Source organism: Myotis daubentonii, chromosome 4 (assembly GCF_963259705.1).
Source record: "Myotis daubentonii chromosome 4, mMyoDau2.1, whole genome shotgun sequence".
NCBI lineage: Eukaryota > Metazoa > Chordata > Mammalia > Chiroptera > Vespertilionidae > Myotis > Myotis daubentonii.
Window position 1 is genome coordinate 39,162,377 of NC_081843.1, and position 26,472 is coordinate 39,188,848.

At 40.1% G+C, this 26,472-nt stretch overlaps 1 protein-coding gene across 2 annotated transcripts; it reads left to right on the forward strand.

The window, feature by feature from the left end:
- Positions 1–447: 447 nt before the first annotated feature.
- Positions 448–22,361, forward strand: C4H5orf63 (chromosome 4 C5orf63 homolog). Of its 2 annotated transcripts, none has more exons than XM_059693728.1 (4): positions 448–571; positions 14,759–14,879; positions 20,794–20,850; positions 21,735–22,361. In XM_059693728.1, exons 2-4 carry the CDS (start codon positions 14,766–14,768, stop codon positions 21,897–21,899), a joined length of 336 nt encoding a protein of 111 aa, XP_059549711.1. In that variant the 5' UTR covers positions 448–571; positions 14,759–14,765; the 3' UTR covers positions 21,900–22,361. The 2 variants fall into 2 exon arrangements, with proteins under 2 accessions (XP_059549711.1, XP_059549710.1); XM_059693727.1 differs by having other exon boundaries at positions 449–571; positions 21,723–22,361.
- The last annotated feature ends 4,111 nt before the right edge of the window (positions 22,362–26,472 follow it).

A 26,472-nucleotide genomic window follows, 5' to 3' on the forward strand; every position in this document is an offset into this window, starting at 1 on the left:
TTGTCGTTTTGATTTGCATCTCTGGGATGATCGTGGCTTTGAGCACTTTTTCATACGCCTTTTGGCCTCTGTGTGTCCATTGTGGAGAGTTTGCTGAGGGTACAGCTGCCAGTTTCCTTCACAACCTAGCTCACTCCAGACCCAGAGGAGGACAGTTACCGCTGAATGAATGAGTGAATGAATGAGCGAACGAACGCATGAACAAATGCAGGAAAGGGGGTAAAATGGAATGGACTGCACATTCTCAAAAAGTTGGCTACTGACTTTTGTTATTAAGTAGTCCCCAAACACTCTAGGTCATTTTCCGTGTCCCCCCTCCCCACCCCCATCACCATTTATTAACAGTTCGGCTTGGCTTGTTTTTTTTTTTTTCTCTTTTCAAGTATAATAGCAGGCAGGCCCGGCCACCCTTCAAAGGGGCGATCTGCTCAGATCTGAGATCCACACACCAGCCTGAGGGAAGGCGGGCGGGCGGAAGTGCGGAGCGCCCGGTTGGCGCTGGGTCGCTCTGGCGGGCGGAAGTGCGGAGCGCAGGGCGGAAGCGGCGGCTCAGGCGGAAGCGGCGGCTCAGGTGGGTTTCGGTGACCCCCCCCCCTCCTCCCCCCCAGCCTCGCAGGCCCCTGCACTGAGCCTGACGCGGGCGGGAGCGGGGCGCAAAGGAGCCCCTGGCTGTGCCGCACGCGGCCAATTTCCAGTGTCTTAGGAGAGACTTTAATTAAACCGGGAGCCATAAATCCATGAACCACCAGAGGGGGTGCAGGGATTGTAAACGTGTGTGTGTGTCTTCTCGCGGGTTGGCGGTCTGGGAAGTGAACAAAATAACGGGCGAGAAAAGGCAACTTTTTAAGAGGAAGCAGGAAACATTTCAACTTCGTGCTATTTACAGTGATTCACAGAGGACCCGTCCTCGGTTTAATTAACGTCTATGAAATGGCAGTATAATCTCCACGGGCAGGCTGCTGAGATGACTCTTGATTAAAATAAATATGTTTGAGCAACCATGCCGACCTTTACTGGGGGTGAAAAGGTTGAAAGATGCAATTGGGAACATTGGGAACCCAATACTCTCTGGACCTCCTCTCCGCTTTATTGGGCAAACGCAGCCCGCTGGGTGCTGGGCAGTGAGATGATAAATCGGAGACTGTACAGTTCTCAGCAGATAGCCTTGTCGGTTACCCCCGACAGATACCAGCTCATGCAATTTTTTAATCAGAAGTAGAAAAGTTCCATCTACATTGTTACTAACATGAAAAGGCAAATGCCTGTTTCTAAGTCTATCTTTAACAAAAACTAACAAGGAGTTTTTGGCCTGGGTGATCTTTATTCTTGTTTCTTTCTTTTTATAAAATTTATCTTTGTTAATTTTGTTTCTTAATAGAAAGTTCTATATAATACTTCATATTTTACAGCACTTTTTAAAAAATTCACAGTATGGCCCAAGATTTTCAGCTTCTTTGGGGTAGCCATAGTGTCTGGGATCTGTCATTCCCCAACCCTTTTAGCACCTTTACTAACGTAAGCAGGGCTTCTATAACTACACAGCCACTAGAGCCATGTCTCGAGTGTGCATGACACTGCAAGTTGAGGTGGCTCTTAGAGCCACATTCTTCTCACTTAGTAATTATCTGAGGAATAGCTTATGAACATGTATATGATGCACTCTACCAATATTTGAAGCTGTATACGTTGATATTTAAAACATTTGGGGAAAGAGGTATACCCTGGAAATAGTGAATGATTATAGCAATATTGGAGTAAGGAATTGCCTGGAACCTGTCATGAAAATTAAAATTGGTTCTGTCGTGAAAATTAAGATTGGTGGGGTAGGTACTTTAGACAGGTAGACTCTCAGATTTCTTTCTTCATGCTTCCTGTGGTCAGTAGTGGCCTCCTGCCAAGGAAGGATCAATATTTTTTGTCTCCTTCACCAGAGGAAAATGTGGCTATGTGGTTTTATTTAGATGGACTGATGGCAGGTAAGGTAATAGAAATGAGGATTTTCCAGCTTAGGAATTTATTGGACTGTATTTCTACTTTATTCCAGATGCCTGACTCTATTGTACTCTTAAGCACCCAGAGGCAATGTGGAGATATGTCTTCAGAAAATAAGTTATTTTTTTATTATTAAAGTTTTTATTTCATAATGTGTGCATACTTTAGCTGGCTTATACTCTATTGCTAGGGCTCCAGGTTCCACATGTTAGCATGATGGTGCTCTGGTACAGGTAGTAAGGTTTTTTATGTTCCTTATTTTAAATCTAATCTTGCCACTGCTTAATTCAAGGAGTGTACATCAGAGGAAGCCAAAAGCCAGCTGGAACAGTCCCTGCATGCAGTTTTAATATTGTTTGCAATTATTTTGAAGGGGAGAAACCATCTGGATCCTGAGATGTGTCGCTATACAGGTAGCAGGGACTAGTGAGCTTACTTCATTCTTCCCCTAGTTAACATGTTTGAGGGACAAAATCATTTACGGAAGAATATGCAAAATAAAAGGTTTTGGCTAAGTTTCTCATAGGTATTATCCCATATCTCTAACTCCCTATCCCAGTTATAGCCACAGGGAAACTGGAGGTATAAAAACATTCTCTTTTTATTTCAGTTCCTACCCAAAATAAGGTTTCCAGAGATAGAAGCAAAACTCAGAATACCTTCTATTTTAAGGAAGTATCCATCTCCAAGGATTTCAGAGCATTTCACCAGTAATACATAGTAGCAACCATTTTGGCTGCTGTAGGCTTCATCACTGCGGTATTGTATTATTTGTTTGTAAAACTTTTCCCTGCCCAAGGTGTGAATTCCTTAAGGGCATGGAAAGTATCCTAATCGCTTTTATATTTCTAGTACATGGCACAGTGCCTGGCAATTGCAGACACTCACTGTATGCTACCGAAATAAAAAGACAGTGTGAAAACATTATTGGGAATGCAGCAAGGTAGAGAAAAGAATATCAAACAATAACTTTAAGGGGTTACTAGATGCAGTTATAAATGCTGCAGTCATTAATACTTTAATAACCAGCCTGGAATGGGGAAAGGCATATTGAGAATCCATACATATGGCCACCAAACTGCCTTCCAGGGAGATCTGGCCTGTCAGTTGCAGGGCCATCGTTGTTTAGAATGGAATATGCAAGCTGAAAGGCTTCACCAGCCCTGTCTCCACCCTCCCTCCACCCCTGCCATGCTCAAATCCTCACCCAAACACTTGTTGAGTGAATGAATATTTGAATAGTATCCATTTGAAGATATATCAAATTATTAGCTTACCTAGGGCACTCATATCTTGGTTTGGTCCTGCCTTAAGGATAGAAGACCTATATATGGTGGCTATTTTAAGTCTGGGTTGCCCAAATAACATGAAGGAAAGCCACAATCATCTTTTCTACTTCACTAACATTCTGGAGGAGTTCAAAATCAACTTTTTTGTGTTGTAATTGGGCAGGCATTTGGTATTTGTTGCTTCTTTTTTGCCAGTAAAATTGCAGCAGAAATCAGAATGTTACTGGAAATAAATGAACTCCCTCTCATTGTTCCTATTCTTTTCATATTAATCATGAAATAATGGGGAAATGTCAGGAGGAAAAACATGAGGTTGAATTATTTGATTTTTTAAAAACATGTAGTTCTTCCAGTCAACCAAGAGAAAGGATACTGTTATTTAATAGAAATTCAGTAAGCAGTTTAGGACATAAGACTGAAAAAAAAAATCCAAAATTTAGCTTTGTTTCTCCAGATTCAAAAATAAAGCTAATCTGAATGTTTTTAGACTTAGAGATCAGAACCTCATTCTTACAGTAAAAAAATTCTGCCATCCAAAGCTGAAATTTTCCTCATTCTCTCCTTCCTTAAATTAGGCTTAAACAAATGTGGTATCTGTTATTGGTATACTCTGAGGATTAATATATAAAGCATTTTGAAATTTTTTTTAAAGAAAGGGGGGTGAACTTAGAGATCCCTTTTAATTCTGAAAATTGTGTGTTGGTCTCATTATATATAAAAATAGGTCATTGTTCAAGGAGAAAATATAGAGAAATGAACAAACAAATGCAGTATGGAAGGCTTTGATTAAACATTAGCTTCTTTATCCATAAAGCAAAGTCACTTCCTAGTTCCAAAATATTTTATCAGTGTTAGCTGTTAAGTAACAGAATAGGATTCAGAGGATTAGAATTCATGTAACTGAGGGTTGCTAGGGCCTGACCTCAAGAATGCTTGGTTTCCAACATTCAAATTGACCACTGTACTTCACAGGCCTATGTATTGTTGGTATCACACGTACAAGAAAATGTTAGAGTTAGTAATTAAAATGTTCCAAAGTCATTTGCTACAAAATGGCTAAAAATAAATGGAGCATCTTTCAGGTCTTGTGTGGTCATGAGAATAACTTTGCCTCTTGGGCAAGATGAATTGGAAATGGAGTGTCAGTGATGAATGGAAGACATTGCCTGAATGGACAGATTCTGAATGACAAACAGTTGTTTTTGGAAATAGGATTGTGTGCTTTTTTAAACAGCAAAGAAACTGGCATTACTAGCTGGGTACAAATAAGACTAAGATGTTTTCAGGAAATTGCCTTCTTTCTGGGTCAGTATTCAGTGGCAGAAATATCTTCAAAGGGAATGGGTCATTTTGGTTAAGAAGGATAATGTGGGAAGGAGTCTGCATAATTCCTTATGCTCTTTGTTCTCATCCCTTGAACTAGAATGATTTTACCCTCATCTTAATGCTATCTTTATGGAATAAAGAAATTTTCAAATTGGTTTTTAAAACTCTATTAAGCCCTCATGTATGATATAGCCCGACCGCAGTTTTCTTGGCTTTCAGACACAGCTTTGCAGCCATTATGTCATAATTGTACTGAACATTGTTGCACGCTGAATTCAGGATATGCCTCTCTGGCTCCAGGCCAGATGCTGAGTCAGTGTCTTTGGGGTTGAAGATAAGGGGAAGGGTGTAATATGTGCAAGCCCTGTGTGTTAACGGGAATTAGTCCAGGATCCCCTTTAGACCTCTGGGTGCAAGAGAGAGTATATAGTAACAGTACATTACTGTTCTTAATTGGTATCTGTATTTTTCTCAGCTGAATGTTTTTCTGGAAACCCTTCCCTGACGTTGTAATTTGCACTAACCCCATTACTGAGTAGACCCCTCTGAAGCAATGATCTGGAAAGTGTGACTACTAAGGTCCAAAGATTCTAAAACAAACTCTTGCCTACAGTAAAGATTCCTTCCGCTTCCACTTGGTATATGTCAACTTGCTCTAGGCCTAGGCAAACATGGCACTGCTTCTGGACAGGGAGGAGAATGACAAGATGATGATGGTCTGCCATTAAATATCACTTAAAAATAAATATAATTAATGAAGGGCTGATGCCAACACCTCTGACTTTAGGAAAAGTTACTTTGATGCCTAATTCAAAAGCAATTGTAATACATAAAATTAAAACTTTTAAAAAATCTTTATTGATTTCAGAGAGGAAGGGAGAGGGAGAGGGAGAGGGAGAGGGAGAGAGAGAGAGAGAGAGAGAGAGAGAGAGAGAGAGAGAGAGAGAGAGAGAGAACATCAATGATGAGAGAGAACCATTGACCAGCCGCCTCCTGCACAACCCACACTGGGGATCGAGCTCACAACCCAGGCATGTGCCCTGACAAGGAATTGACCAGTGATCTCCTGATTCATAGGTCAACACTCAACCACTGAGCCACACCAGCCAGGCAAAATTAAAACATTTTTAAAAATCACTTATAATTGTGTCAAATAATAGGAAAGAATAATACATTATTCTTCCCTTTTAAAGGTGCTTTTCCATCACAGATGCTCAAACAGCTTCAGGATGAGTACCTGGTCACTCTAATGTCAGCCCTCCATTTCCCTACTCTGTCCTTTCTGAGGCCAAGGCTTCCAGTTATGATTGAGGAGCTAGAAAAGCGAGTTTGTGATGAGCAAGTGCCTTTGTACTTTTGCTTAGATCTGTACATAAATTTTGTTTTTTTTAAAGGCCTGGCATTTTTAAACTGCTTCAAATTATTTGTTCTGGGCCTTTTGAAGTTTTGGATTATTGCCATGGCATTTCTTCTGCTTGTGATTTTCCCTTCCCTGATCAGGAGGACATTTGGTTCCCAAAGCCTATGGGCACAGTTTCTCCAGGTCTCAGTTAAATAAGAGAACAGAACGAGGCATAGCCTTTCCATTTTACAGTAAAGATAAAACTGAGCCTTAAAGAGATGAATAATTGCCTAGCATCTCAGAACTACTTAGTGGCAGTTGCCTGTCTTTTGGGGTTTACCTCTATGAAATCATCACCTAGTGACATCCTTAATAGAGGATAAATACGTTGGTTCTTTAATTAGTGGTAGCCTGTCTTAGAAATTTGTATTTCAATGATGTCCACAATCCTAAATCTTCAACTATTTGAAATATTTTTCAGTTTTGTAATTCCCTATTTCTGAGACTGCTATACTTGTGATTTAAATCTTCCATTTGAGACCAGCTGAAAGCACATTTCAGTCAATAGATCCATCATCATCATCAATACTAGTATTAATAACAATACCTTACTTGTAGTATTACTTAGTAATAAAATATTAAGCCTTATTTCTCTATTCTGCTTCAAATTTATACAAATGTTTTTACTTTTATTGTCTCTTTTTAAGACACTCAATCACCTTTTGCCTTTACTCTTTTCCCCCAATGCACAGCCTATATCCTCACCAAAAATATCTATTTTTAGTTAATAAGTTATATTAGGCAAGAACTAGACAGGTATTTCATTTTAGGGGTAGGCATTGGTTGGAAGATTTCATTCGTTTGCAGCAGCAGCAGACATGTCTGATTTGTGGCAGATTCTTTCACTATCCCTTTTCTGGTCCGAGCACTCATCACTCTTTTTGACAATGGGCCCTCATTCTGGAAACACTTTCCCCCCTTGGTTTCTGTGATGACACTTTCCTGGTTTGCATCCTACCTCACCAACTTTTTATTCTGCCTACTTTGCTGGCTCCTCTCTACCCAACTTCTAAATGTTGGATTTCCTCAGAGATCTGTCCTGTCTTTTTCTATATTATTATTTCAATGATCTCATTTAGTTTCCTACATGTAAATACAAATCCTAAACTGATGGAGTCTTCAATTTTATCTTTACCTCTGGCTTCTCTCCTGACTACAAAACCTGCATATGCCACTCTCTACTTGTCCCTCATTGAGGTCTGGGTTCCATACATTTCTCAACCTCTTCCTGCCTCAGTTGTCCTCATTTTAGTAAATGGCACAGCCCCCGCCAGAGGCTCAAGGCCAAAAACTGGCAGTGTTCTTACCATCATCTTTTCATTCCTCATATCCAAATCATTGTCAAGGCTCATTGGCCCTATTTCTGCCATCATCCACACCCTTCTCAGCCGGGCTACTGCACTAGCCCCCTAACTGAGTCCCTACTTCCACTCTTGTTCCCCAACAATTTATTCTTCATACAGCTGCTAAAGGGATCTTGTAAAAATGTATCTGAGATCATGTTACTTCCCTCCTCTAAATCTAATTGTACTTAATAAAACCGTGTTCCCTAGCAGAGCCCACAAGGCCTTAAGTGATATAATCCCCAGAGACTGTTTTTGAACCCTGTCTCCTGCCACTCTTCCCCTTGTTTATTATGCTTCAGCCACTCAATCATTTTTTTTTTTAAATAAGCCAAGGTAGTGCTCACCTTGGAGCTTTTGTACTACCCTAAATGCTCCTCCTTCAAATGTTCCTCTTCCTTTAGTCTCAGCAAAAAATGACACCCCAGAGTACCTTATTAAAGGACCTGCCTTATCAATAGCACATCGCCCTGTTTTCCTCCCTCCCCCCCCTCTATTTATCACTATCTGATGCTGTCGGGCATTAAAGAGACTCTTTACTGTCACTAGAAGATGGACCCCATGAGGGCAGATACTTTGTTTTCTTTTTTAATTATTTATTGTTGAAGATACTTTGCTTTCTTGTTCACCACGGAACCCAGCATCTATAATAGCATCTAATACATGGGAAACATCAGATAACTTGAATGAATAAATGAATGACCCTCATCCCACACCTAAATTGCCATAATTGGCCCCTAACTCTTTCCCACCTCCATTCTCCTTTTCTCTGCAATCTGTCCTGCATGCTGCTGCCAGATCAGTCTTCCAAAACTGATTTTATCACATCACATTCTTGTTCAAAACGCTTCAGTGGCTCCCATCAAACAGACCTCAGCATTCCTACTCAGCGCCTTTGTGTCTAACCCCAACTTTGGGTGCTTCCCCCCCCCTTTTTTTTTTTACATCCAAATCCTCCATGATTTAGGATCCTCCTCTAGTGGAAGCACCTCCAATCTCAGCCCATGGTGCTCTTCTCTTTCTTTCTCATAACATTTACAGTAACCCATTAGATGTCCCTGTCATAATCTCCTGTATTTACATTATTTCAGTTAAGATTTAACTCCCTGTCACCCCAATAAATTGAATTAATTTTTTTAATTTAAAAAAGAGTTTAACTTTTTTCTACTGAATCCAATGAAGTACATCTCTCCATGATTCTTGTTGTTTGTAACTAGTATGTGGAGTTGATTCCTTCATGTGAGAGTTTTATTTGGAGGGAAAGAAATGGGCTAAACACAAAAAAAGGATGAAGAAAAAAAATGTATGGCTTAATTTTACTGAGAATTTGAAGGGTGTGGGATATGGGGGCACAGTGCATATACTAAATGCTGTATACCATCAGTTAAACTATAATCTTACCAGATAGGCAAGGCCCACACTTCAAACAATTAAAGAACTTTTTCACAGAGCAGTGTGTTGAATGTAAATTAACGTAGCACCCGATGAGTACAAACTGAGGAATAGACACTTGAAAAATCCCACAGTCATGGTAATAATTGGAAGGGAAATGCAAAGGGATTTTTGTCTCTAGACTTGTCTGTGACCACTCATTCCTTTCTCGGACTGGTTCCCTACTGGCTTCTCTGGCCCGCTGTGTGGTGAACCTACTGGCACTGAAATCTGGAAGTAGAAGCTGTAGGGAGTATGGTGGACGTGAGGTGTGAAAGGCTGCTTCTCGTTCCCCAGGGCTGGGTGATCATTTTGCAATGTCAAATCATTATGTTGGACAGCTGAAACTAATACAATGTTATATGTCAAATATACCTCAATTAAAAAAAAGAAAGAAAGAAAAAGAAAGGAAGGAAGGAAGGAAGGAAGGAAGGAAGGAAGGAAGGAAGGAAGGAAGGAAGGAAGGAAGGAAAAGGAAGAAAGAAAGAAAGAAAGAAAGAAAGAAAGAAAGAAAGAAAGAAAGAAAGAAAGAAAGAAAGAAAGAAAGAAAGAAAGAAAGAAAAGAATGAAAGAAAGGAAAGAAGGAAAGAAAGGAAAGAAGGAAAGAAAGAAAGAAAGAAAGAAAGAAAGAAAGAAAGAAAGAAAGAAAGAAAGAAAGAAAGAAAGAAAGAAAGAAAGAAAGAAAGAAAAAGAAAGAAAGAAAGAAGCTGAACATGAGGCCATGCACAAATGGCCCACAAGTGGGTGGTTAGCTCAGGGTCTTTGTTGCAACATCTTGCCTGAGTTGGCTCCACTTCCTAGGCAGTTCCTCTGACCAGGTACCCTGACTCCTGAGGCTGAGGTGAGGGCCCCTCTCCAGGTTAGGCCTTCCACCCCCACCTCCTGTTTCTGTTCTGTAGACTCAGTCTAGCCCTGCTTAGTCCCTTGGAATTGACATCTCAAAGTATCTGCTCAGTTTTCAGCTTTGCATGCTGCCTCTCCTTGTCACTCTTGGCTCCAAACTTGTAACCAAGATCCCAGGCTAGGCAGCCACTTGTTTGAGGAGAGGGATGTTTGGACATAGCTGACTGACCAAAATGCACATAGGAGCATTTGTCCCTGTTTCTCTGGATTAGGTAGAACCCAGTGACCCAGAGTCCCTAAGCGCAACCCCACAGCATTACATACACTTTCAGTGATCTATCTATAGAAAACCCTAATATGCAAATTGACCGAACAGCAGAACGACCTGCGGAACAACCAGTCAGCGGGGGGCAGGGCCAGTGAGCAGGTGGTACCAGGCCGCCAGCCAAGGCAGATGCCAGCAGGGGGACCCCCCCCAATCGCCCCGCCGGTCACCCCGCAGATCAGCCCTGATCGCCGGCCAGGCTTAGGGACCCTACCCATGCACAAATTTTGTGCACCAGGCCTCTAGTCTAAAATACAGGCAGTCCTCGGGTTACGTTGGAGATCCGTTCCTACAGCGCAACGTAACTCGATTTTCACCATAAGTCGGAACCCCCCTGCACAAGCACCTACGTCACTCACATGGAGCACATACACAGCAGTAATAAAGTGAAACAGTAAAAAAAATTTAAAAGAAAGATAACAATTTCTGACGTTTCCTTGTGATAAATAATAAAAAAACACAAAGCACATATGTACATACGTTGAAATGACAGAACATTTTTTTATATAAATACTGTAAATGGGAGATTGCGATGTAACCACGAAACGACATTGTTGAGTCTGACGTAACCCGAGGACTGCCTGTAATAGGTTTTGTTCCCAATAGGGGTGGGTGTGTGTGTGTGTGTGTGTGTGCGCGCACACGCGCGCGCATGTGTGCATGTGCGTATGTGTTTCTAGCCATCTGGATAAAACAGGAGTTTTATACTTAGATGGTAATGAATGTGAAATGGGCACTTAACATCTCACATGGCACAAATGGCTAAATGGAAGCCCTGAGCCTCTCTTTATGGAACAGGTTCAGTGAGAGCTACGGTAATAGTGTTTGGTTAATGTCAGTACAGCATTAAATTTACATTATACTCTTGTGAAGAAGCTCCAACATTACCTGCTAATAACCAAGGTGGTACTTGGGCTTAGATAGACTTTTTGATTTTGCACATGAACTAACACTGCGGCTTGCTGATGAGGGATTATGTGAGCTTGGAGATTTGGTGTGCCAAAGGATTCTTTGTATGAATAAAAATTCTGGTCAGTGAAGGTCAGTTTCTCTACTCAAGCGAGAACAATGTTATTTCCCTTCTAATCAGACACACACAGTGTTTGAAGACTCCAAGAGTCCCATATAAGTGATGTGCAGCTATCGTCTGGTCAGCGTCTCATGCAAGAAATGAATAATCCTTAATAGAGCTCAAATGACCCTGGCTTTTTTCTGTACTCTAATCAGTTGCTTTAATGGTATGCCTTCAGTGCTTCACAGGAAAAATGCTATAGAGTTAAGTTATCTTCATCTTACTTCAAGGAGGGCTGAATTGGTCCAATCAATCCTCCCCCCATGTTGTACTTGATTCTGCTATAAAGACCACTGAAGTCAGCCTCAGTTTTGTTAAAAGCCAGCATTCCCTTTCTCTTTCAGGGTGATGTGCCCCTGAGCAGCAGTGGACTTGAAACAGCAGGAGTCACCATCTTTATTGTTCGGCTGTGCAATTTGTTTTAGGCACATTCTAAATCCAGTCTTATGCCTCTTGCTTTTTTTTTTATGTGACAAAGGTGACCCAATTGTGATTCTTTGATATTATGAACACAGCTCTTTTTGCTCGTATCACAGAGGCATGTAACAAAATACAAAGGATAAAGTTATGTCTCTGTGTAGTAAGGACACATACTTCATGACTAAATTCAATGACATAATCAAAAAGGTGTTGTCCTCTCACAGTCATGAGCTAACAGCCAGAGACTGCCTTTCAGAATATTTTTATAGTGCTGAGATACTGTTAAAAAATAATAGAACTAATGAAAATGTCACATTGACAGAGTAGCCCGTATTAAGATTTTACTTCAAGAAGGCATGACTAGGTGAATGTGACTTTGACAGCAATGGTGTTAGGTTTACAAAGTTAATAAAAATATTCTAAGAAGAATATTATAGAGTTTCAGTTGGAGTGTATAATTTTTTCATCTTACCTTTTATTTCTAGAACTAAGTGGACTCCAGTGTTCAGAATTTTAGCCTGGATGTCTTAGTTCTGCCTAGGAGAGGTATATGGAACTTTTTCTTTATATCAAGCTCTAATATAATTTTATCATATAAAGGAATAAGTTCATTTAACAGTATGGTAAAATGCATGTGCCTTAGGACATTTGGAAAATATGCAGATAGTAAAAATTACATAACGCTAAAGTATTGCTCAGTAAATAAATATGCAATGTTTAAGTGATTAAATACGTACAGAAAGTAGAAATGAAGATTAGCAGTACAAAAGAGAACTCATTTTAAACAGACTAGTTGTAGCATCACTGAAGACTTTACTTAGCACTCTGGGTTGGCTGAACAAATATTCCAGCAAATCTGGAATGAATAGCAACTCTGTTTACTATGACAGGCTTTATTTGTCTTGGGCACAACCAAGACCACATGCTGTGTTTTGTCATGTTGGAAATACTGAAGCAGATTTCCATTGTGAATGTGAATTGTTTTTTCAAGCTTTAACACCTTAGTCTCAACTCAGCTAGGTAAAAGCAATACATTTTCCTTTCCTTACCAGCCAGACATCAATAAATCTTAAATCCCTCCACCAAAAACATGTCAGGCAGTTCAATGTCCTAGTTGTAGTCTCACGTCACAGTCGTAGATGGCCTGATTCTTCTTATTTCCAAGGGCTGTCTTTCTGCCTTTATTCCAACAAAACTGTTAATTTCCTTTATCCTCCATATAGTACAGCTTCCTTAACTCCATACCCTACAAAGATGTGATACTGATGGCATTGGGACTTCTCAATGATGCAGACATTTCCACCTAGTATAAACATGGCTAAAATTCAACTTTCCCCCTCGTTTATATCCTGGGTAGACAAAGCCATGTTTAGCAGCTGTTGTCTCCAATTACATTCACCTTTTAGAGATGTTGATTCTTCTGAATTTATGGAAAGTGTGTATGTCAGGGCTTTACATTTGTTGCAAGTGGCACAGCATATCATGAAATTATTTAGATATATTTTCCACCTTAGAGTAATGCTGGGTAGCAGATCCTTGCAAAATTCTCATCACATTCTTTGTTTATGCATAATGATTATTTAGTAAGCAGGGAGATTTAGGGAGAAGTAGAAGACTAAGGGTTTAAGAGTGAAGGAAAGGTTGTTGTTTTCACAGATTAGGATCAAATCTTTTTGTCCTGTGGTCTTTATTCTAGTTTGATATGGATTGGTGTTTTTCTTTAAAGTCTCTTATCATTCTGTCTGAAATGAGTTTAAGGCTAATCTTATACTGAGAAGCCTGGTAACCAGTAGGGATTAGCATGTAATTAATACAGTTTTGCTGTGGAGCAGTGCAGGGGGAGATTTGAGGTGGTGGTAAAGGGGCTGGAATCAGCCGCAGCACCCTCGCCCACAATTTTATGGACTCTGTGGAGCACTAACCTTTAGTTATGATATGACATCTGCCCAAATAGTGACTCTGTGCACACTGAATGTCTGATCAGGGTTAGAGGTGAGACTAAAGAGGGGGAGAAAGACTCACTTCAATACTTTTAACATTCAAAGAAATATATGAACACCTACTATGTGCCAGGTTAATTGTAGATGCTTGGGGATACTGGGTGAACAGTACCTGCTCTTATAGAACTCACATTATGTATAAGGGTCATATAGGTAAAGAAAAAATTTTAGATAGTAAAGTATAAAAAAAACTATAGCAAGTATGAAGAAAGAGGGTAGTGGGCTGACCAATAATAATTGTGAGAAAGTCACTAAGGCATCTATTTCTAAGGAGGTGGCATGAGCCCAGACCAAGTGAGGAGAAGCTACTTCAGGGCTTTTCATATAAAGGGACAGCAAGTGCAGAGATCCTGATGAAGGAATTACCTTTGGTCATTCAAGGAACAGAAAGAGAACCTTTGTGTCTGCAACTTGCCAAGATAAAGGAGGGGAAGGTGATAGATGAAGTTGAAGAGATAGGAGTAAAGCAAAGTTATGAATATTCCAAGAATGAATTCATCTTGGGGATATTGGTAAATGATAAACTCAACAGTTCAAAGTGAAATGATCCTATTTGTAGTTTAAGGACAAATATGGAGGATAACTAGGAATAAGTAGGGTGTCTTATGTCAAACAAAGTAGCAGCATGAGGGAGCTTCACAGCCTAGTGTTTGACATGAAGCTATTATCAAACTGCTCTTCCTGGAATATTTCCAGTAGAAACACTAGCATATTTGTATGTTTTCAAAAATGATGGCAATTTTCTTTTAAAGTACTTCTTGAGAAGTTGAGAGTAAGTTTTTGTTTCTGACAAGTTAACTCGATCTAATTCTCCCCTATAGTTCCTCTGTACAACTGTGTTTCCCATCCCCGCAGAGGGGCATAGATCTCATGACCTTCAGCTGGGGACTTGTGCTGCTTACTTATGGCTGGGTGTTGGTGAATGCTTGCTAATAAGATAAGCTATCTCAGAGAATAAAATTCATCTCAGGAAAGTCCACATTTTAGGGGATCATCAGGATGGGGCAAAATCTGCAGGTAAGATTTAATTTTGTATTCAAATGAACCCATGCAGTTTGCTTACAGAAACTAAGTGATTAGCTACACAGCTAATCCATAAGTATGGATTTTTTTCCCCCATTCTAAATTTGGTTTTGTTTGGAATACAGTGAGTGTGCAGGCATGGTACAGATTTGCCAAACATCCGACACTCCTGGACTTCAAAAAGCAATTCTGAAATCTTCAAATTCCATCACAGGCTTGCAGCTTACTGTTCATATTATAAAGAGCAAAGTGTAGAGCACCTATGTTTATTGGTTTGTTTTTCTTTTGGCAGAAGCAAGATGCTCTGGTTTCAAGGAAATAGCATACAATTTGCCAAGTACTCCTTTAGACTCTTCCTGAGAAATCTCTCTGCCTCTAAGACTATTCTGCCTGTGCTGACCTTATTCACAAAGGTAGAGTGAAAAATAAAATTACTGCTTTAAAAACATAAAGTATTCAGATCATTGGGTGAAGAAAATAAGAAAGAAAGACGTTGAAAGTAAAGGAATAAACATTCTTCGGACCTGTTCCTCAGTTTTTCAGTTTCAGTATCAGCAGTAGTAACTCTATTTCCTCCCCAGATACCTCATTGTCTCACAATTAGAGGTTAAATTAATATATTTAGTAGTCATCTGAGAACCCTACATTGAAAGAAAAAGCTATCAACACTAATAAAAGAGAAAAATGGTAATTGGCATACGAGCTGCCCTTTTCATTGGCTAATCAGGGCTATATGCAAATTAACTGCCAACTACGATTGGCAGTTAACTGCCAACTAAGATTGGCAGTTAACTGACAACAAGATGGCAGTTAATTTGCATACGTAGGCACAATGCAGGGAGGTGAAAGGGAAAGCAGGAAGAAGCCCCCTGCCACTGACAGTGATCGGAAACCCAGGGAGGAGCTAAGAGCTGTGGGGGCAGGGCAAAGGCGGCCCTGGGGCCGCCTTTGCCCTGCCCCCCAGCCATGATCGGAGAATCAGGTGCCTTTTCCGCCCTGGTCAGTGATAGCAGGAAGTAGGGGTGGAGCCAGCGATGGGAGCTGGGCACGGTCGAAGCTGGCAGTCCCAGGAGCTAGGGGTCCCTTGCCTGGGCCTAAAGCGAAGCCCACGATCATGGGGCCGCTGCAGCTGTGGGTCCCCGCTGCCCGGGCCGGACGCCTAGGCCAGAGGCGTCAGGCCTGGGCAAGGGGCCGATCCTGCGATTGGAGGGTGATGGGGGTCAATGCCTGAGGGCTCCCAGTATGTGAGAGGGGGCAGGCTGGGCTGAGGGACACTCCCCCCCAACACACACCCAGTGCACGAATTTCGTGCACCGGGCCCCTAGTCAGATTATAATATGATGTTTATAAATGTATCACTTGGAAACTTAATTCTTATTATTTGTGATAGTTATGTTCTATAAAGTCGCCAAAAACACTGAATTAGCAAATGCTGGACTTTTGCTCCTAGGGAAAATACAGGGTTAGATTCCTATGAGCTTCCGTTAACATTTTTGTCAATCAGTCAGTGCATAACCTTGTTCTGTTTAAAGACACCTTGTTTAATACATGTTGTTGATTCATTAATATTGAACTCATAGCCAACAGCACTATAACTCATGCCTGAACAAAGCTTATCTAACACAATATTTTCTCCATAAGACACATCAAAGCCTTCTTGTGCTTAGAAGCATTAGACAGCACCTCAACACTATTAACAGGAAGCACAAAAAATAAAAAAATAAATGGCACTAAACAGATCACGAGAAGGACGCTTGTTTACACATATGAGCTGAAACAAGGAGGCAGAGCATCATCTTGTTCAATCTCAGCTGGAATGTAACTCAAAATGGGGTCTGTTCTGTATACATGCATGTCTGTGAATGATTACAAAAGGTCCATGAGTTTTTGATCTTGGGGTTACAAATAAGTTTTAGTGAATAAGTGAACTCACAAACACAGAATCCACAAATAATGAGGATTGACTGTGTTTTCTTATCCCTGACACTACTTTTAAAGTATAAAAGTAGTTTAAAATACACACACACACTAATCTTAAAGTATAAAAGTAGTTTAAATTTTTAAGAGCTTTTCCCCCCTGATATTTATAATATAAGCATTGCTGATTTTCTTTTGCTAGTTAACATTACTTTGTGTGATTTATAATCAAAAAAAGAAATAAAGTGCAGGGTAATAGAATTAACTTTAGTGTATAATACTGCAATTCAAACAAAAAAAAAGCATTGTGTTTAATAGATTTTTCATAATTCGGGCTTTTTAACAATTTAAAAATATCTGATGGTTATCTAACAGGAAAGCTTTAAAAACTTTTAAAAATTAATATCTCATTGAGAATAGTTACTCTAAACTACTTTTCATATCCATGAGTATATACCGCACTGTTGGAAATTATGGAACAAAACTATTTCATCATATGTGTCTATATATGAGAAATGCATGTGAGAATTAACCACAAAAATAAAATGATCCCTAAAACAAATGGTGCTCATTCAGCCTAACAATTCTGCACTATTTTTCAGTTTGAGCAACAGCCAAGTTAGCTGAACACATTTGCAAAAACACACACACTAATCTTCCATTCAGCTTAAATTTTGTACTGAACTCTTTATATGTGTCATTAGGCATATAATATCACTCTCACCTTCAGGAGTTCACAATCCAAAGAAAAAGCACAGTATTAGCTCTCTTTCAGTTATAAATAATAAAAAGTACGTCCCAGAGTGGCTTAAACAAAAAGGGATTTTATGGCTTGATCTGGTTTCAGGGGTAGCTTCATTCTGAAACTAAGCAGTTGCCAATCTCTTCAGTTCACATCCTCTGGGTTAAATCTGTCTTGACTCTGCCTCTTCTCATGAATGACTGCAGTGATGCCAAGTCCCAGATCTCACAGCTTGGGTATCAGAAACTCCAGCAAAAGCCTCATAGCTATCTATTGGCTCTGATCTGCCCAATCCCTGAGCCATTTCATTTTAGCCAAAGGGATAGGATGTGCTTGCTGATTGCCTTATTTCTCAGGAATGGAGTCCACCACATGCTGAGAGCAGTTCCTGTGAGGCAAAATTACAGCATTCTTGCTGCAAGAGTGGTGGACAACCAACCCAACAAATGTTTGTTACATTTCAGGGCTAGAGTAAATAAGTGCTCTATTGGTGCCATAGAAAATCCTAGACAAGGATGTTTGAATGGTCCAGACCACTGAGTCTTATCCTTTTTCAGTTTATAGACTTCTTCAAAATTTGATGGACCTTTTCTCATACACACACACACACACACACACACACACACACACACACACACACACACGATAATTTGCACAAACTTCTATGGATACTAGCTCTTAAAAACAAAACAAGAAAAACCCTGATCTAGGCTCTATTAAAGTGTTTTATTAAAAAAGCAAAATGTTAGTAATATGGTATTTCTGCTACTTAGCTTGTTCTTGTTTTTCCTTTAAGAACTTCTATTGACTTTTTGAAACTTTCTCAGAAAAATGTCAACATGATTATCTCAACACATCACAGACTATTCGTAACCTGTTTATTGATGATGCTCATAGTAACGGCATGAGCCTAATTCTCTGAACCAGGAAATTAGGGCCAGAAAGATCCTTCGGAAGGAAAACTGACTTTTGATGCTGTGGGTCCTTATTTTGAAATAAGCTGTGAGTCTCAAGACTGCACCCTATTTGAAAAGACAAAGCTCTGCCTACAAAGAAGACTTTTTATTTTAACTAAAGTTACTGTCATTTACAGTGAGTTTGGGGAAATATAAGATAAAAATAACTTTCATAGTCCTTGCATCAATAGGCTACCACATTTCATAACTTTAATGGTTGTAAAAAAACAAGGAGAAAAAAAACACACCTTGAAGGACAAAATATGTGGCTGCCGAAGTGTGTGTGATTTATTGTTGTACATTCACAGTCTTGCAGGAACTGAGAAGCTCACAGGTGTGGACAGACCCTATTCACTGGTGAGGCCTGTGCAGAAGAGTGTAAACCCTCTTGTGTACTGAACTGTGCACCTGATACTGTAAACATACTATAATAACAATGTCTCATATGGACACGAGAAAAATCATGGGTTAGAAGCAAGCTTTTTAAAATGTTTTTACTTAAATGCAAAGGAGGAAAAAAGGGGGGCGGCTTTTCCTCAAAGTATCATGCGTGAACCTACAACACCCTGACCTCTTTCTCTCCTTCATTGTATGAATAACCAACCCTGAGAGCACCTCTTAGAACTGGCAACTGTGCTGCCGCATGTGTGTGTGTGTGTGTGTGTGTGTGTGTAGCATCATACATTGCACATACCCTTGGACATGTATGCATATATATGATGTTGTACTCATTGCACATACCCTCGGATCCCCACAGTTTGGTCACCCTCCCAGCTTCCCCTTTATAGTATGATGAGTTAACAAGTGATGGCCTACACAAAGTGAGACCCAGCTATTTCACGCCTCTTGGTGGAATTATACAGGTTTTTGTAAAAAGTCCTTGCTGCTGTCTCAGCAGCCAATCAACTTATAGGTTGTTGTTTTTTTCTGTGTTTTTGTTTTCTTTCTAATGGAGGTGTGAAAAGTTCTACATTCAGTTGAAGTTCCTGGTGAAGAACCACAACTGAAATTTTTTCAGTGATAAAAATTTGTATATTTGTATGTCAAACAGTCTAGCTAAAACTTGATGTATATTCCTCCTTTTTTGCTTAATGAATATAATTTATTCAGTATGAAATCTTTATATGTTTCATGTGTTAAGAATAAATGTACATTAAATCTTGGTTTAAAAAAAGCTGTGAGTTAAGCTGGAGGAAGGGCCTTTCTTTTACATAAGAGTTTATCTCTTCCTGTCATGTTAAAAAGCAGATCCTATATAATAAAAGGCTAATATGCAAATTATCCCCTTGACCAAGAGTTCGACCATGGGGCGGGGCCGGCCCACCAACTGCCCGCAGCCCCTCCCCCAGGCCAGTCTGGCCTGATTGGCCCCAATTGGGGCTGGCCAGCCAAACCCCACCCATGCATGAGTTCGTGCATGAACTCATGCAGCAGGCCTCCAGTCCTATATAATAAAAGCCTAATATGCAAATTGACCAAACAATGGAACAACCGGTGGAACAACCAGTCGCTATGACACGTACTGACCACCAGGGGGCAGACGCTTAACACAGGAGCTGCCCCCAGTCCACAGACCCCAGGCCAGCCAAGGCAGGTGCCAGTGGGGCCCCCCTAATCACTCCACCAGTCACCCCGCAGAGGGAGGCGACCAGCGGTGGAGAGCGAGGCCAGCGGGTGGGTGATGCCAGGCCAGCCAAGGCAGGTGCCAATAGGGGCCCCCCGATTGCCCCACCAGTCACCCCACAGATTGGCCCTGATTATTGGCCAGGCCTAGGGACCCTACCTGTGCACGAATTTCGTGCACCGGGCGTCTAGTTTTATATAAGCACCAATAATGTTGAGTATATTCTTAACTCATTGCAAGAGAACCTATAGCTAGTTCCTATTCATGAAATCTAGTCCTGAGAAGCCTTTAAAATCTGCCAACAATCCATAGCATTCTCAACAGACTCCTCTACTATGTGGTTAAAGCACAAACAACAACAGGCACTAAAATGTACTTACTTCTCAGGTGGAGAATTATCTGGAAAACCTATTGCTGACACTTATAATGAGGAAGAGACAAGACATTAAAGAGTTGGTACATTCATCATCTGAAATATTTTTCCCTTTTTAAAGATGGGACACTCATTATCTAACTCTATCCTAGTGGGTTTATTCCTGTGGATTAGGAGAAACAGGCTGGCAAGCTCAGTGTCCCCCATTCAAGATAGACTTTTAGCCACTCTGGTGATGTCAGCCAGGCCAGGAAGGTGCTCCTTGGAGTATAGATCAGTGAAAAATAATTTTCCCACCTATCAATTAGATGAAGCCAGTGACAAAAAAATGTAAGCATCTAAATGTATTGTGTATGTGTATATGTACATATGTATCTATATATCTACCTGTAATATATATCTAATAAATAGATACATTTGTTATGTACATATATATTATCTGTATATACACATGTATGTGTAACAAATGTAAACATCTAAATTTATTAGGTAGGTAGATTGATTTATGGAGACAAATCAAAATAAAACATCTGAAAAATGCTGAAAGCCCATTTACTATGAAATATTAGCTATTTATAAGATTCTATGACAGTGTTTTATTTTGGAAATGAACATGTAGAAAACAACCTGTTAAAATACGTATAATCTGCTTCTGTGGTTTTTGTTAGGTTGCTGCCATTCTTGGGTCTCATGGCTTTATTTTTCCTTCCTGTAGGATCCATGTCCCCTTTGTGATGAAGCTAAGGAAGTGCTGGAGCCTTATAAAAACAGGGTAATGTACTACAGTGTGGCTTTATGTATACGGGATGGATATAAGGTATCTGGATCCTTTCTTTAGGAAAAGAGCGTAAATGACTTTTCATTTACATTTTCTTTCTGATTTTCAGAGAGAGAGATGTTAGTGCTAATTTCCATAAAATCATTACCACTAGGTGTTTCTCTGAGCAGTACTTGTTTCCTTACTCTTTCTTTAAAATATATTTTATTGATTTTTTACAGAGAGGAAGGGAGAGGGATAGAAAGTTAGAAACATCAATGAGAGAGAAACATCTGTCAGCTGCCTTCTGCACACCCCCTACTGGGGATATGCCCGCAACCAAGGTACATGCCCTTCACCGGAATCGAACCCGGGACCCTTCAGTCCGCAGGCCGACGCTCTATCCACTGAGCCAAACCGGTTAGGGCTGTTTCCTTACTCTTAATGTGAGTCAAAGTTAAATATCAGGTGCTGTATTCATGCTTTTTCAAAACTTTTGTCCCTATTCCTTTTCTCTTATTTTGTCATTTCCATGGTTCACCTGTAGTAAAGCATGACATTTTTTAAAACCAAAACATGTCTTTCCTGATTCTCAGGAAGTTTCCCTGTGAGGACATATTTTATTTCATTGGGAATGGAGTAGTGTCTGGACGCTGAATGTGACAGGTATAACAGAAAAGTAGCAAAATCTGGAGTTATGGAATATAATGAAATCAACCAAGTGGTGGAAATCAGGGACATTAGATTACTTTGGACTTCACACAAACAAACAACAATAACAAAAACCTCTGAGCGTTAGAACCAGTCTCAGGATCAGTTTGTCACTAAAGTTATTGCATCATTCCATGTTCTCAAAAATATAGAGCTTTAGTCTGTCTCTGTTTCAGTTTATTTTACAGGAGGTGGACATCACACTTCCAGAAAACTCTGTTTGGTATGAGAGGTATAAATTTGACATCCCCGTCTTTCATTTGAATGGCGAGTTTCTGATGATGCATCGAGTAAACATCTCAAAACTTGAAAAACAGCTCCAGAAACTTGAGCAGCAAGGTACTGGAGGCTGATGAAAGCCCTCGTGATTTTCCATCCTCGCTGTCCAGAAGGCATCTTCCCAAGGAAATGACCACGGCCTTGTATTCCTTTTGTCAACTGTCACACAGCCCTAATAAGGTCTGAACTTAGTGGTACCAAATAAATGTTGACATTTCTCTTCTGATTGATGGAAGTACCAATGTGAAAACTGTTTACCTTTGGCATTTTATGAAATAAGAGGAGTGTGTTGGCAGGGAGGGTGGGAGGAATCCATTTGTTTTATTTCTTTTTCTCTTTTGTTATTTGTATTAATATGGAAACATTTCACATTCATTGGACAGGGCCATTTATAGGAAGAAGACTCTATATCCCTGCTGCTGCCCGAGGGCTTAACTTTTTAATGGAGGAATAAATGCTCTTCCTCTCAGTAGATTAAGTGAAATGTGAATTGTTAATAACTGTGCACAGTCAATAAAGGGATGTTTTAACAAATACATCTGCATAAGCCTGTTTCGGTGGAACTTAATAATACCTGTTTAAAATTAGAGCTCATTTTTCTGGGTAGGAGAGAATAATTACCTGAGCCAAAGAAAGCTTCATTTAAGAAAAACAAAAGAAAGATATAAACTCCCAAAATGTACATAAGGATCTCAACATGTTTTGCATGTAGCCAGTGAGTTGATTTGTAATATTTGAGTACTGCCTTTGTTAGTTTTTCAGTTACCGTCAATTGAGTTAATTAAGCTTATTATGAAACAGTTTTTAATATCTTACGGAAAATTCACTTCTGACCATAACTGGACAGATATGTTATCTAAAACCAAAATGTTCTTTGCCATCTTATGTAAAGTATTAGAAATGTAGTTGTGTACTCTTATTTATATTTAGTCAGGTTTGGCCAGTATAGGAGTGGGTTCATTTAAAAACAAAACTGCCTTTTCCTCTTAAAATCATATCATTGCAATTTTATCAATAATGAAATTCTTCTATGAACTATTTTAATGAATTTGGATATTGTGAGTTCCTTGGCTAGATTTAAATTTGACCAGTACGGCCAGGCTGGTGTTTCTCAGTGGTTAAGCATCGACCTATGAACCAGGACGTCATGGTTGGATTCCCAGTCAGGACTCATGCTGGATTGTGGGCTCAATCCCCAAAAGGGGGCATGCAGGAGGCAGCCAATTGATGATTCTCATCATTGATGTTTCTATCTCTCTTTCCCTCTCCCTTCCCCTTCTGAAATCAATAAAACCTTTTTTTAAAAAATGTCATATATGAGGAGTAATCTGACATTCAGAAATTTTCAGGGACTTAGCTTGAGGACACACAGTCAGCTGTCAGACCAGGTCTTGCCACCCACTCTAAATTACGGCTCACGGCATGGGTATCATGTTATTTCAAATAGAGCAAACTCAACCATTCTGGATCCAACACACATTAAGAAGTAACTTTAAAAACCTTCCAAGTTAAGAGAAAAAAAATACTACAATTGAGTAGCAATGTTTATAATTTATATATTTCTGGAACACATATTATTTGATTTTATAAATATTAATTGAGCTCTGTGATAGGTGAAATTGACCCCAATTAACCCTCATACTGTATTTCCTCCCCTTGAAGTGTGGGTGGAACTCAAGAATATGATGAAATATCACTGCTGTGACTATGTTACATTGTATGGCAAAAGTAGATAATCCTGGTTGGGTCTTACCTAATCAGGTGAGCCCTTTAAAAGCACAGAATTCTCTCTGGCTGATTATAGATGAGGAAATCAAAGAAACATGTTCCAGCTAGCTTGGAAGGGAGTAAACATCAGTCCTGTGAACTGTCTAATGGGGCCACATGGCAAGAAACTGTGGGCAGCCTCTAGGAGCTGAGAGCAGCTCTTGGCCAACAGCTAGCAGAAAAATGGGGACATGAGTCCTACAGCTGCAAGAAAATTAATTCTGTCAATAACCAGTAAGTCTAGAAGAGGATCCTGAGCTCCAAATGAGAATCACAGCCCTGGCTAACACCTTGATTTCAGCTCAGAATCTAACCATGCCATGCCTAGACTTCTGACCTTCAGAAACTATGAAATAATAAATGTGTGTTTACCCAGCAATAGAAGTCCCTACAACACTGAAGCACAATCTTAGGTGGTGGGATTACAGAAATAAGGTACTGTCCTTGTCTTCAAGATACTATCTCTTGGGGAGCAGAGAGCAAGTTAATAAAGAGCTACAATGTAATGACATGAGAGCTGCAACTGAGACATGTAAAAAGTGGTACAGCAGCCAGATGGGAAAGTGGCAGAAGGCCTCACAGAAAACCAGAGACTTAAACTACGTCTTGCTCGTTGAATAGAAGCAATGGGAGAGGGGCTGAGAGTGAGGAGGGTATTCCATCCTGAATGAGTAGCAGGTGGAAAAGGTAAAAGTGGAAGGGCATGGCATATTTAGAAAATGGCAGGTGGTTTTGGGTGGCTATAGTGAAGGGGAAAGGATGAATGAGATGAGACTGACAAGATTGATGAGGGTCCACCTTGTCAAGGACCTCATGAAATGTGTGGCTTTTTCCCTGAAGTGGTCCTTCCCTTGCTTCCTGGCCTCATCCCTCTGGCTCCTGATTCCTGTGTGTCTGGGCACCCTGTGTTCCTCCTTCTTACTACAGGCAGTATGAGGCTATGTGACCCATTTCCCAGGGTGCCGGTCCTTCTGGGCCATCAGTTGGAAAAGTTCCAAGAGTTTCAAAACCTGCTAAGGTATGAGACAGGGAATCCATGGGTTCCAGTCAGAAAGCGGGCTGGCCAGAGAGCCTGGAGTTTGTTCTTTTGGAGCACTTCTTGCCTGGGTATAATGGAGGTGTGTAGGGAGTGTGAGGACTTCATCCAAACAACAAATTTCTGACCTTAGGATTTTTAACAAGTAAACAAAAACCCATTATACTTGAGGGTCTTAAAATTACGGTGTTGGCTGAGGCACCAAAAAACAATAGTTGTTACATTCCATAGGAAGTACTAGATCACATAGGATTGTTGGAGATTGGAGAAAGGATATTTTTATATTTATTTTTTTATTAGTGGAATTTTCTTTTTAAAGGTGTGTTCTTAGTTCCTACCAAAGTAAAAGGTTGGAGTCACCTAATGTCAAGAGAAAGGGACAGATAGTTTAATATATGTCTCTGGGTAGGAAGAACACAGTGGTCCAGTTCCCTTCTGGGAAATCATGTGAAAGATAAGCTAGCAAGCCATGTTGGGTACAGATTGAAAGGGAGCTGCTGTTGCTGCGACTATGTCCAGTGGAAGGATGTGTGGGGTGTGTGTGTGTGTGTGTGTGTGTGCGTGCGCGCTCCTTTGGGGATCAGATCTGGGTCAGTCATGAGCAAGGGCTGGCTTTGGGAAGCCTTAGGTGCAGCCAAGCCTTAGAAGAGCGGGAGCAGAAGGAAAATACTAGGTTCCTAGGGGCTGAGGAAGTAAGTGGTGGCTTAAATGGAGAGCACATTTGCCTGAATCCAGGGAACTGCAGCTGAGACATCACCAGCTGTGAATGCAACCTCCCAAGAACCTGCAAAAGCCCCTTTGAAATGTAGTCTGCTAAATGTTTACCAGGCCCAGAAAGCTGAAAGCCATCTTACCACTTCACCAGACAGTATTCCTGCTTCTCTCCACTTCTCCTACCTTCTCCCATCCCAACCCTAGAAGAATCAGAAGCTTCCAGGAGCAAAGAGAGAAAGACCTCCCCTTCCACACCTTCCCACCTGCACATGGCTTCTCACAGGGCTAAGGGTAAGACTTAATTTTAAACCAAGGTCTAAGTTTTCATTATGACTTAGGAATAGATGCAATAACCAATTTGAAGTGACCATGGGACTTTCTATTGCTTGAGAATGCTAAGAGTCCTTACACTACCTGGTTTTAATATTGTCCTAAACAGAGTAGGAAATTCCCCACTCAGTACATACTGGGAGACATAAATAAAGATGCTATCTGATTGTATTCTATATTCAGAGTACATATGAATTACATGTGCCTAATGTTATTTCTTACCTATAAATATTCATAAATTTACTTGATTAATTCTTATTTGAGAGAGTAATGTGGGCATCTGACTAAGAATCCTGGAGATTTTCATCAATCCCTCTGGTCCCAACAGCGGGCAAATCAAAAGGCAGCTATCTAGAAACACAGCATAGATTCTAGAAGGTGGTTTGATCACACCACTGTTGATAAGCTTAAGACAATGTCATGTCACTTAGTATAGTCATTTTCACATGATATTTGTAGCAGCAGTTACTTTTTCTTTCAGAAATTCTATTTGCAAAGATCAATTTTTTTAATTTCTTTATTGATTAAGTTATTACATATGTTGTTTTTATATAAAGACTGTTTTCGACACAAGAAGCTCATCATAATATTCTTCCACTCCCAAATGAAATATTGATATAACCTTTCCTTCCTTTTTTTTCTTAAGCTGATGCTTTTAAAAGGAGTGGAATAAACACTGAATTTGGGACTGCATATTGCTGATCTTAGTTACAGTGCTGCTGTCTTCCAGGTGTCTCACCAGATCATTCGCAGTAACTCTTTGGCCAATTTATCACAGGAAGCAGAGGTTTGCTCAGGGT